The sequence below is a fragment of the Gymnoscopelus microlampas genome (genome assembly GCF_963454915.1).
Source record: "Gymnoscopelus microlampas genome assembly, chromosome: 20".
Classification (NCBI taxonomy): Eukaryota; Metazoa; Chordata; class Actinopteri; order Myctophiformes; family Myctophidae; genus Gymnoscopelus; species Gymnoscopelus microlampas.
The window spans coordinates 25937321-25950770 of NC_139957.1; the positions used below are offsets into that span (position 1 = coordinate 25937321).

The 13450-nt window shown below is 45.6% G+C and overlaps 1 protein-coding gene across 4 annotated transcripts in view; it reads left to right on the forward strand.

Annotated features, from left to right (window-relative positions):
* qkia (QKI, KH domain containing, RNA binding a) overlaps positions 1-13450 on the forward strand; it is a 90362-nt gene that overhangs the window by 34199 nt on the left and 42713 nt on the right. For all 4 annotated transcript variants that reach the window (XM_084044222.1, XM_084044220.1, XM_084044221.1 and 1 more), the window contains exon 3: positions 13309-13425. In XM_084044222.1, the coding sequence (XP_083900348.1) occupies positions 13309-13425 (117 nt within the window). The remainder of the gene's footprint in view (positions 1-13308; positions 13426-13450) is intronic.

A 13450-nucleotide genomic window follows, 5' to 3' on the forward strand; every position in this document is an offset into this window, starting at 1 on the left:
ATTACAAAACATACATTAACCACTTCAGTCCTATATACACCGGCTATTTGACAAGCTCAAATAGCCGGCTTGTAGATCTGCTTTTTTCAAAAGTTTGTATACATTTTGAAAACTTAAAATGAGACATTCTGCTTAAGGAGTACTTTTAGTACTTTTAAGTACATTTTGATGCCAGTACTTTTACTGAAGTAAATTTTGAATACCGGACTTTTACTACATTGTAGTATTGATACTTTTACCTAAGTAAAACATTTGAGTACCCCCCCCCCCCCCCCCCCCATGCACACCATTAAATGTTGTGGCATCCTGGGCTGACCCCCATGTTGCTTCTCAGCGTGTTGTGCAGCTCTGTGCTGAGCTGAGCAGGTTTTGTAACTCAGTAATGTCTTTATGAGCTGCCGGGCAAGCCACTAAATTAATTAGGCTACCCCCTGGTGGCCAAGATGAGTCAGTGACGGTCTGAAAACACTCACACGCACGCAACACACAAACACATACACACACGCAGAATTGTGCCAATGCACACTAATGGTATAAATCACATGGTTTCTCGCTCTATTTTACACACACACACACACACACACACACACACACACACACACACACACACACACACACACACACACACACACACACACACACACACACACACACACACACAGAGTGTGGTCATTAAGTCTGTAACAGGAAAAAAAGGAAAGGCCAAATAGCATGGTTATATTTAGCCTTGTTGATTGAAACCAGGGGAAATCTGAAGCAGGTCTTCATGGAATTACTGTGAGATGGGAGTGGCTGTGTTGGCCATTATGTCGCAGAACACAGTCATGCTCCTGTTTGGACTGTAGTGTGTGTGTGTGTGTGTGGCAGTAACTGTCTTCTCTGGGATTGTATTTATACTGCATGCTGGTAGCATGCATGTAGATGATGGCAGCTAATATATTTTGTCAAGTCTCGATGGACAGGAAGGAATCCCTTTTGTCTTCAAGATAGGACGAACCATCTCAGGATTTATCAGAAAGGCATGCAAAGAGTGGAGAATCATTTTATACGAGTGAGAGAGTGTGAGAGAGAGATGGATGAGGAAGAGATGATGAAAGAGAGAAAAATGTCGGCATCTCCGCACCATTAACGACAGAGGACACTGTAATGATAATTATTAGGCGGGGTAATATTTTGCCCCTCTCGCATTTCCGGTAATTCCCCAAATGTTCCCCTAACATGTGTCTATTGAACATGCTGGCTGGATGTTGTGCATGCACATGCATCATGGCTGCACGGTTATGGCTAAAGTGATCTCCCAGATTTTTTGGCTTAGTACTGTAACCACAAATATAAAGTATTGGTAATTTGTTAATGGGCATCATATGCCATTATACACTAAAACAAAAATAGGTTGCCTAAATAATGGGGATTTTATTGAACCTGATGGATAGAGAGATGGGTTGTACCATGTTTTGGTTATTAACCCCTTTGTATTGGTGAGGAGACAAATATTGGCACAATGACCAAATAAAATCATGATTTTCGATGAATTGTGCAGCCTTAGCATGCATGCAAGCATCACAGATGCAATTCCATGTGCTTCCAAACAAGATGTTCCATAACAAAGTCTGGAGTGTAAATCTAGGGTCCATATTTAAGGGCAGCAGTGACTCTAGTATCTCTAGTTTTGTGTTCTGGCATTGTTGACGTTGCCATGGAAATATGTCTTTTCGTCGTCCCCTCTCCTCACTGGAATTGGAATCCTTGTCATTTATTTTCACCCAGTAATTACAATTACGAAATAAACAACTAACTCATCATCACCTTTCCTTCTCTCTCCTAGTCCCTAATGCCCAGTCTGTCTGACTGACTGACTGTCTGTCTGTCTCTCTGTGTCTCTCTCTCTCTCTCTCTATCTCTCATTCTCTCCCCCTCTTCTGTCTCCCTCTCAGATAATTAGATTGTCTTGGTGCCTGGCTGCAGTGCAGCATGTCAATTCCACCAAAATAACTTGTCTTGCCAGCACGCTCCTGCTCTAATTCCCTTAACTGTGTGTCCGTACGTACGTACGCATGGCTCCATCCCTTCCCAGTCTATGGCTGCATGTGTGTCTTGAGACGAGTACTCATTCTCTGTGTGGCGGGGTGTGTGCATGTGTCTGCGTATGCGCCTGTATGTGTGTGCATTTCTGTGTGTGGCTGTGTGCTGTGCACCCATCTCTGCGTGCATAAGCGTGTGCCCTTTTGTATGTCTGTGTCCTTGTGTTTTGTCTATGTGCGTGCATGGTTGCGTGCATACAGCCATGTCACCAGTGTGCAGAGCACCATGACGCGTCACCGTGGTGACTGCGTCCTGACTGACAGCAGAGTGGCGGGTCATCTGATAACTTACATCTTCAATTAAACCCTATCTGTAGCGCTCTCTCTCACACACGCACACACGCACGCACACACACAAATGCTCTGATAGGCTGCAAGTTGACGAACAGTTTGGCGTGTCATTTCAGTTGACCTTCAGGTGTCGTCTGCTAGGGCATTTATGTGTGTCTATTTACAACTTAGCCATTTAGTAGACGCTCTTATCCAGAGTGACATAGAAAGTGCAAGATCAGAATGGCCTGAATTCTAGTCAGCCAACAATAGGGAAAGCTGTCAAGTAAATAGAGTGCAAAGAAAACAATTAAGTGTTACAAAGTAACAAGGACACCAGGTAAACATCAAACCTAGCATCTGTCTAAACGACACACTATCTAAATAACACATTTGGCAACTGTGGAGAAGGAAACGACACACATCTGCATAAATAGAGTACATAGCATATGTGTGAACAAGTAAACAACATATGCCTCTGACCTTATATCTAGCGTCTATGTAAATAAGCAACAAGTAGGCCTACCGATGCAAGGAAATAAGGAATGCTAGGGGTTGAGGTGCAGCCTGAAATGACTCTACTCTGACTGCTACATTTATGTGAGATATTAGTATCCTTCTGTTTGTACTCTGTACCCCTTGTGCATAGTAGGGCTGGCTGATATGAATTCAAATCAATATCACAATTATTTCAAACCATTGCCTCGATTACAATGAATGAGAAATATAGAGAAAATAGACGATCAATGTGTTGTTGGCTTGTAGATCGGTTATTTTCACAATTTTTGGATGCTACCATTGTTAAAGGAGTAGTTCCCCCACAAAATGACTTATTTTCTATCAATTACACAGCCCATGAAGCCTTGAATTCATGCAGATGTTTTTGTTTTTGTCGCATTTCTAAGCCAATAATGTGATGACCGGCGGAGGAGATTCAATGAGTCTCCATTGAGTCACCGCTGTTCATCAAATTATTGGCTCAGGGATGTGACAAAAGCAAAAAAATCTAGTCATTTTGTGGGTGAACTACTCCTTAAGTGGTTAATCGATTTTGTTGATTATAAAAAAATGATTTTTTTTTTGTGTGAATTCGTTGATGTATAAGAAATAAAACATAAAAAAACATAAAACCTACTTCTCGATTATGTTCAAGATTAAGTCTGTTATTGGTTCTAAATATCCGTTTCAATATGTTTCCAGTTAATTGCCCAGCCCTAGCTCACACACCCTTGCTGTGCTGCTCACACACCCTTGCTGTGCTGCTGACTCTGTGAAATGGGACACCGAGTTATAGACGTAAGGTGTTGAGCAATTGGTAAACAGCCCTGACTGGACGGGGCTTTGAAGGAGCAGCTGGGAAGAGAAGGACTCTTATTTTGGAGACATTTGCAGACAGCACAGGGATGTCCGACTTCAGCCTCCGTTAGCATGGTTAGCATGTACAGGGGCACATTTTTCCCAGTTTGTACATGAAGCTTTGCTTGATCAGTGCTATGCTAATCCACACCAAATATCAGCTCTGTAGTACTCACTGCAACGCTTTGCCTAAAATGTCGTGTTGGGCTTGCATTGTAACTTATAATACATGGCACTTCAGCCTGTATTACAAGTAGCCAGACAGTCAGTCATGCTGTTGAACGTGGTAGTAAGTAAGTCAAGCTCACAATGCGTTGCAACACATTGTAGATCTGCTATTTTTGGTGAAGCTTTCCCCCAGAATAGGGATACTATAGGGCTCAAGTGGTTAAGTTGCCTGTTAAAACAATCTACCTCCCCCTCCTTTCCGGTCTCCGTGGTGCCCAAGCTGCTGGGTCGTCACAGGAACAGCTGTTTGATCCCAGTCAAGTCTTCATTTGCTGGTTATTAGCCCGCCCTTTGATGCCAAATGACTCCAATTGAGCATCACAAATGACTTCTCTGCACAGGGATTGGGGGGGCACGGGGATTGATCACAAAAATCGCCTCATGCACTCGGTTGTTGGAGGCAGCATGTTGAAAGCTGCTGCCTTTGCTGCTGTTTATGATTCTTTAAGTGCATGAAAGCAGTCAAAGGATGCTCGTTTGTCTGCCCTTGGCTCAATTACTTAGTGCTTCATGTTTGTCTTTTTTCAGTCAGTCTCCATCAGCCACCATTCAGGTGACACTAATTCAAGGCAAACTCGGTCATTCAATGCAGTTGTTTTTCAATGGCAGCCACATAATGAGTGTTAAATATTTTTCTTTGCTGTTTGAATGTGGGTGTTAGCCACTTTAATTTGCACCATCTCTCTCGCTCACACACACACACACACACACACACACACACACACACACACACACACACACACACACACACACACACACACACACACACACACACACACACACGTGCGCGCACGCCTGCCAATAACAGGGAGCATACAACGCAGTGCAGTGTGACCTTGTAGAAAGTACAAAATAGGCCTTAAGTGGTTAATTAACACCGAGGAATTGACTGTGCAGCCTTTTTAAAAGTTCCTTGTCTGAATGTATGCACATCAATAAGAAGAGCAGTCTTTCAGCTGGCATAACAGAGGGCCAGGAGAGATGCCCTGACTGAGCCTGAGTAGAATAATGAAAAATAGACTAGCGGTGTCATTTCCAGTTAGCTGCATGCAAGTGTGTGTGTGTGCACATATATATGTGTGTGTGTGTGTGTGTGTGTGTATGGGGACAGTAATTAGGCTGGAGGCCGTTGCAGACACGCTTTTCCTGGCAGGTGGACAAGATGTGCGTGCTGCAACACACTCCTGTGTGTGTGTGTGTGTGTCGACTGAGAATAACTGGGAACTAATTAAAGGGGAAAGCGTGCGAGTGGCTTGGGGGGGGGGGGGGGGTGAACAAATGTGCGAACGTGAACGTGAGCAACTTATTTCCGCTGCAGCGCATCACTGCCACAGGAAGCGGTACAGATTTTCGGAGATAAGATGTAAAAATGAAGACGGCGGCGATGTTCTGAGCAGGCAGGTTTTGGATCCCAGTACGTCTTTGCTGGTTTGCTCTTGCGTGAAAGTCATTAGGCTGGTTCCCGCGAGGGTGTCATCACATCATCATGCCAGAGCCTGATCTCCTCCTTCACCCCCTTAAGTCATTAGCAGCCCCAGGACCGTACCACACCTCATCTCACCTTGCCTCACCTTGCCCAGAGAGAAGGAGATCAGGGGATATTTAGATCTCACTAGTTAGCCAGCCATGCGTGATAATTTTTTTTCTTACCCTCAGTTAGTGGGTAGAGAGGGTAATTAAACTGATGTCTTAGATTGATAAAGAAATGCGTTTGTTGTGGTGTTTTTTTTTTTATCAACCTATGCAGTCATATGCCTGAAAACCGTGATGTGTGAAGTTGTAAATTAGACACACCTTCAGGTGAATATATTTAGAACGGCTCTCCAGCGTTGTGTTGCTGTGCTCACGCTACTGTGCTGTGTCCGGCCCGTGTGTCTCTACAGTCATTAGGCAGAGGGAGGGAGGGAGGGAGGTAGAGAATGAAGGACAGAAGAAGCAGGTTGCTCACAGAGGGATCAAAGGAGAGACACACACACACATGTACCCAACGCAGGAAATGGAGATGTGGATGAAACATGACGTTGTCGTCAGTCATTGCTGCCAACACCCCCCCCCCCCCCCCCCCCCCACACACACACACACACACACACACACACACTGCTGCTGCTGCTGGACCGTACACCGTCTCTCTCTGTGTGTCTCTCTCTCTCTCTCGCTGTCGGTCTCTCTTTTATCCACAACAGTAGCTTTTCCAAACACTCTCACACACACATGCACTTAGCTAAGCCAAGTCGCATCAGTGTATGTCCCAATATAATAAGTGTCACGTTTAAATAACTGACGTTTTAATTGTTTGCCCCGTTGTTGCAAAAATAGACTGTATGCAAAGTATTCTGTATAGGCTTTCCACGCAGAGCCATGCACTCATTCACTTGAGCTATTTAGTTCATGTTTAGTTCATCCAAGACTCACAGCCTGTGGATTTTATATATTAACCAAAATAGGGGATCTGGCAAATCTTCTTTATGTCTGATCCATCTCTCTCTCTCTCACTCTCTCTCACTCTATCTATCCCCTATCTTCCCTCTTTCTCTATCTCCCTCTCTCCTCCCCTGTGGGATAAGGCTGCAGCTACGTAGCGTAGCGTGGCTAGCATAATTCCACAGTGCTCTCAGCCTTGTCAGAGGGCAGTCTCCTATTGACTTATGCTGATTAACTAACGCTCGGATGAACACTGAGGCAGAGGCTGGGTGCTATTTAACTTATCTCTCCCCTTTTCTACTCTTCCTTTTTTTCCCCCTTTTTCTTTTTCGCATTTGCTTATTTAAGAGTTCGTGAACCTTGCTCTCTGCTCACCCCTTGCTGTTGTTTCATCCGGCATCAATCTCTGCTCTAACCTCAATCTCTGTCTCTCTCTCCCCCCCTATCTCTCTCACTTCTGCCTTCAAGTCCATTTCCTTGCTGCCCGCAACCCCAAAATAAACCCAAACAGAATTATCAAAGGAGCCTTGGATTAGGCGCTAAATGCTGGATGTGCTGAATGGAGTGCTTTGAAGTCTATAGGGCTTTGAGGCGAAAATGTCACCCGTCAGAATCAAAGTCTAAACGTCCACTCGTGCGCTCCTCAAATGCCCTGGCTGGTATGGCATCGCCTCAAATCACCTGGTTCGTCCATCCTTCCCTGCAGGCCGTGAAATGCAATCTTCCATAAGTTCATCTCCGTTCAACCTCAACCCCCCGGCCCCTGCCCACCCCAGTCCCCTCTCTATCTCGATCCTTTTTCCCATCCTTGTGTCCAGCACTGCCTAACCTGTGTGGAAATGTACGTGCGTGTGTGTGTGTCACGCAGGGGAGGTGCACAAGATGGATTTAATTGAACGCATGAACATTTCAGCCCGCAGATGAATGAGCGATAAACGGGCGGGCAGCCAGCCGGCGGTTGGGGAGGTTGCGTGTAGTCGAGAGGGAAACATTGATTTATTTATTCTGCGAGAGATCTGCGCAGTGAGGGAGGGAGGGAGGAAGTGGGGGGGGGGAGGGGGCTGACAGATATGCAAAAGAGGGATGACTGGATGCAGCGTACATAGACAGACACAGACAGGGAGAAGAAAAGGATGTGTGCTGAAGGAGCATCCTGAGACAGCCGTGAATGGCTGAGGAAAGACGGCTTTTATTAGACGTGTGGAGAGAACAGGGGTTGGTGCAGACAACAAAACACCACCGCTCATCTCTGTGCCCTTGCTGGGATTTCTCCCTTGTAATTTGGGGTGAAGTAAAAAGAAAAAAAAATATTGGAGGAGGGAGAGAGGGAGTAGTATCTTTGACATGAGAAACAGTAGCGGGCCAGCCATTACTTTGGTATGAGTTGTTGCCCAATAAAACTGTTGAGGTCAGGACAGCGAAGGGGGAAGAGTGAGGGGAGCGAAGGGGGGGAGCAAAGATAGGGAGAGAGGCTGAGAGAGAAGGAGGGAGAGAGGCTGAGAGAGGGAGAGAGGCTGAGAGAGAAAGAGGGAGAGAGATGGCGGCGCCCGATGTAGCAACAGTTTCTCGATGCACCGCACCGAATGAACTGCTGCTCATTTCCCTGAACCCTACGAGCGTGTCGATTGGTATTCTCCTCGCGGCTCGGCCAGCCACTCCTCGCTCTAAAGCCCCGCGTGCACGAATGCGTGATCTCATTTCCTGTCTCGTTCTCACCATCGCCACAAACAAACACCACTGTCACATGAAACGATTGTTCTGCTTCCCCGAGCGCTGTTGGTGGAACCGCCATCGTCTCCCACTCATTCACACCACAGCGGCACAAATCGTAACGCACTGACACGCGCACGCTCACAGCTCTTGTCCTGCGCGTGCACTCGGATGCCCTCTCACACAAACACACACACTTTCACGGCAGCCGGCTTCTGAGTGTAGCCGAGGTTGTCTGCAAGAACTCTCTGTATAGTTCTGCAGTCGGCCACTCAAACATGGAGATGCATGCATACATACACACACACACACACACACACACACACACACACGCCATAACCCGCCTGTGGAGTAGCGATAACGGGGTGGGTAAACAAAGACCCTTTAATGTCAGGGTAAGCCCTCGTCCTGAAGGGGGCTTGGTGTGTATGTGTGGGTCTGTGTGTAGTTGTTGCTCTATCTGCCCGTGTGTGTGTGTGTGTGTGTGTGTTGGCTTTCAGAGCTTCGAGGAAGAATGCGATAAAAGAGAGATGGGGTGAGAGAGGGGAGAGAGTCCATCCACCAAAGGTCCCAGTGTCTCTAATCTCCTAATGCCGTAAATGAGGGGAGGGAATAGGAGAAGAGAGGCTGCTGAGAGTTGCAGAGTTGGCAAAATAAAGAGTTTATGCATGTATTCTGTTCACCAGATGGCGATGGCAAGAGTGCATTTGTAAATAGAACGTATAAATGTTTTTTTGCAGGGTTATTTATTTATTTATGTATTTCCTCCCTCTTTTGTTAGCTGAAGCTGATTTAGCCCAGAATGGCTAAATCGGAGTCTTTAATGACTAGTTGTGGGAATAGCGGCTAACAGTGTGAGAGAGTACAGCTTTTGGAATTGAATATATGCCATACATAACTTAATGTAAGTAGGTTTACTAGTAGGGATAAATGGGGCTTCATTTCCACTTCACTAGAGACTACTGCAAGCATCCCCCTGAGTGGTGAAAAGTCCTCCATGACCCCATCGCCATGTTCCCCATGGGGCTCCCTAGGCCGCACTTTCCAGACCACGGTCGGGGAAGAAACGAGCACTTGTGTGCCCGTTTGAGGGCGGAACAGAGAACCTTGATTTCTTTGTAGTGGCTGCGTAGGTGGTGAGGTATTTCTGGTGAGTTGAGTAGAAGAGAAGTGAAGGTGTCTTTGCGAGGGAGGGTGCTGTATCCATCCTACACTTCTTGGCTAGGCTTGGTGGAGTGGAGTTACTGGCGGGTTTAAGCATCCCCTGATGACTCCAACACACGGGTTCTCCATTGTTTCCATATTCCAACAGCTTAAAATGGCAGTTCGCCCTTTTCAAAACGGCCTCTGTGAGAAGCGAGTCAGACTTCAAACTGCAGAGCTCAAGGCCAACCACATATACGTAGGTAGAGGTCATATTTAAATTCTAACCTGCAGTCAGTTCAGACTTGGTTTATTTATTTTGTATTAGGCATTTAGGGTAGACTTGTCGTTAGACCTGGGAGGTTTTAATTGGACGAGGCAGTGGGTTTTGTCTCTACCATATGTGTGATGAACGCAGATGTGCAGTAGAAACCCAGTCATTTGATGTGGCCGCATCTCGGAATTTTCCTCCACTGAGACCAGGCAGTTCGTGCACCAAGGGTACGTGCACAGCATTTGTGGCTGCTAGCTTGCGCGACATTTTGGCCAGACGTGATCCCTGTGTAACCTCATCACCATTAGAAGCAGGACTGAGTTCCCAACGTCAACAAAGAGACACACACACACACACACACACACACACACACACACACACACACACACACACACACACACAACCAATTTTGCCTATCCTATGCATACACTTGCTTGAGCACCAAGGAAAGAACACAGGACGTTATTATTCCAGTGTGGAAAAACCATCATGTTTTTTCTTTTCTTTTTTTAATGGGCGATGTCGGGACAAGAGGGACACTTTTAGCCTCTAACCTTCCACCAGAGACTAGTGGTGGCTAACTGGTTTTGTTCATAATTACATTTCCAGTTACTGAAAGCACAAAATTCCCCCTTCTAGTCTTCTCTCTCCTCTCTGTCTCTCTCTCTCTCCTTCTCTCTCTCTCCCCCTCTCCCCCTGCTCCATCCCTACCCACTTCCTTCCATCAGTCCGCTGCTCACTGTCATGTCCAATCATCATCAACATATTCATGTCCAGAGAGAGACCGAGAGAGCGATGGTATAAGCAACACATAGAGAAGGCAGAGGAAGTGAGATGTTAAGATTCTATTTCCATGTCAGTTTGGGGATTTCTAACTAGTGAAATCTTGACTTTTTGGATCGGATACCTGCATGGGTTTATTTTAATTTGTACGCCTGTAGGCCAAGCTGTCTATAACAGGGGTTATCTGTATGGACTATGTATCCCCACAAAAGTAGACCAATCACAGCTCATGCTGCTATGTGCATGACTTAATGAAACAAGCACCTCCAGCCACAAAAGTCTGAAGTGCCTGGTGAAGTGAAATCTATGCGTATTAAACATAGATATTCTTTTATTTGTTGTTATTGGTGTTGGGGGCAACTGGCTCATGAGGTACAATGACTATTTTGGTTTGATCCTTAGCTCCTAGCTGTCTCGAGCAAGAAGATGAACCCCTTAGCTGTTCATGAGCAGGTTGTGTGTGTGAAAATGTGTTACTGTAAAGCATTGTTAAGTGCTTTGGATAAAGGCGCTATAGAAATGCAGACCATTTATTGGTGAAGTATGTAGTAGCCTATAGCTTAGCTATTTCCATTTGACATATTCAACAAAAAAGTATTTTTTAATTTTAATTTATTTTCTTCTTTGTTTAGATGAGTGTAGGGGTAGACATGCAAGATGCGATGGGAATCTGTGAGTTGTGAATACCCCGAGTTGGAATCAAAGAGCATGTGGTTAGTGCACTAACTGGTTGAACCACCAGGCACCCCCTTTCAAAAGAATTATGTGAATGAAAAGAATTTACTCAGATCGGTCTTGCGGTTTGCTTCCTTTTTAACCTGTGCTGTTCAGGAATCTGATTCCAGTTAAAGACAATGACGAACAGACAGTATGGACTGGAGACATATTGAATGTTGATCTGTGAAGCTTGTGATATACTTTTAATGTCCTACCGCCAAGCTCTATTGTGTGTGTGTGTTTACCCCCAGAGCTCTGGGTTACCCCTCATCTGCAGCTGGTACTGTAATGCAGAAAGACTGCTCTCTCCTTCATTCCTTGAGGCTATGTCTGTTTGTGTTTTCCTCTGTGTGTGTGTGTGTGTGTGTGTGTGTGTGTGTGCAAGCATGTATTAAAACGCTGCCATTGTGCACAGCTGGTCAGTGACCTCAGAGAGTGGACACTAAGCGACCTACACTACCACCACATTATCCCTCAGCAGAAATGCACAAAAACATACCCTGCGTTTGGATTTGTGATGACTTAATCAAAGTGATGCCCCGGCAAGACACACACACACACACACACACACCCCTCGGAACACACACCCCTCTGAAAACTGTCGTCATTCACAGGAATTCTTGTCTTTCCATCCACAGGGTGTGTGTTAGTAATACTAGCCCCAGACAGATTCAGCCAGGGAGTCGGGGACCTCTGTCTGTGACAGTGACACGAGTTTCAACTCGGGTCCTCCTGTTTGTTTAACAGGAACCACCATAGATTTGTAATGCATCTCTTTAATTACACACATCTCCTCTCCTATGGCCTTTTTTGGGAGGATTTGTTGATATATTTTATTTATTTGAGGAGGCATTGGAGTGTGTAAGCAGATGTGACTGCAGTTAAAGAAGTTAGCGCTGCGGTGTCACTGTTCATTGTTATGACCAGAGAAACGGGAACGGTTACGCTTGGGATCGCCATAGCAAAAGCCTTCCACTGTGACATTATTACGCTTCAGCTTTTGGAAAATATGTGCATGACAGTATAAATATCCCATTTTCAATAACAGTAGGTTTATTTTCCCCATCACGCTATCCTCTCTCTCTCTCTCTCCAAATGCCAGCACTCGTGCCATGTTTAAACACGACCGTTTTGTTTCATCTGTCACCCCCCCCCCCCCTCCTGAACCCCCACCTCCCTTCTGCTCTCCCCTCCTTACCTTCTGTTTTTGTTTTGGCTGAAAATGTGTTGGATTATTTCAACACAATTCCCCTTTATCCTGGGAGAAGCCTGCTTCAAGTGGTGAGGATTACGTCGGTAAATACATTTCCTTTTGGTACAAAGCCGCAAAGCCACTCACCGGGGAGGGGGGGAGGAGGACCTCGATAAGAAAATTGCGCCAAGCAGGGTGCCTCACCTCACTACAAACCCCCCCCCCCCCCCCCCCCCCCCCCCCTTTCCTCTTAACACCCTCTCTCCGCCTTTTCTACACCTCCATCCCTCTGTTCCTCGCGCGTCTCTAATTCCCTGTAGTTTCATTTTCCATTTCCCTCGACCCTCAAGAAAGATTTCATTTTCCTGTGGCCTGGCAGGCTGCTCCCAGCGTGATGCGCTAATAAAGACTGTCTGGCTCAGCCAGGTAGGGGTTTCAGTACCGCAAAGTAGTGGGGAGGCCTGTCGCTGCCTGGACTTTGTTATTAACCATGTTCAACCTGGCATCCCTATTTTGGGCATGTCATTTAACATTTTAGAAATAAAATGTATTTTTCTTGTGGCAAACTCAGTGCGTCAAGAAAATTACTCTTGACACACTGAGTTTGTAGAGAAGCTATTTTCGTCATTTGTCGTATGACAAAGTATACTGTATAGTCACTATACAGTATACCACTATACTATAGAGGTTAATACAGTTTTTAACCACTGACTCTCTGTTGAAGGCTGAACAAAAAGGTCCTATAATGTCTAGTGTGTGTGTGTGTGTGTACCCGTGGTTTTTGCAGCAATGAGCATGGCATCCAGCCGAGTGGTCTTGAGTCCTTATGGGTTAGGGTTAGCGTTTTTATTTTAATTGTTTTATTCTAGACATCACACTTCATTCATAGGCAGAGTTAATTGAAGATAATTGTGAACCATGCGTAATGGTTGGGTGGGGGTTTAAGTGCTTCTCTCCAATGTGGTCTGATTCCAATCACAGAGGTCCCTGTGTGAAATAACTCAGTGCTATAATTTAGCCTAAATGTCTTAATCTTTCAATACTCGATATTCAGTGGTACTCTGTAGACTGACTAATCTCTTGCCCTTCTAATTTTCTCTCTCTGTGTGTCTTCTCTCTGTCTGCTCCTGCAGTATAACTTTGTGGGGAGGATTCTTGGTCCTCGAGGACTCACAGCCAAGCAGCTGGAAGCAGAGACTGCATGCAAAATCATGGTGAGGGGCAAGAGCTCCATGCGGGACAAAAAGAAGGTAAGCACCATTAAACCATCCATAT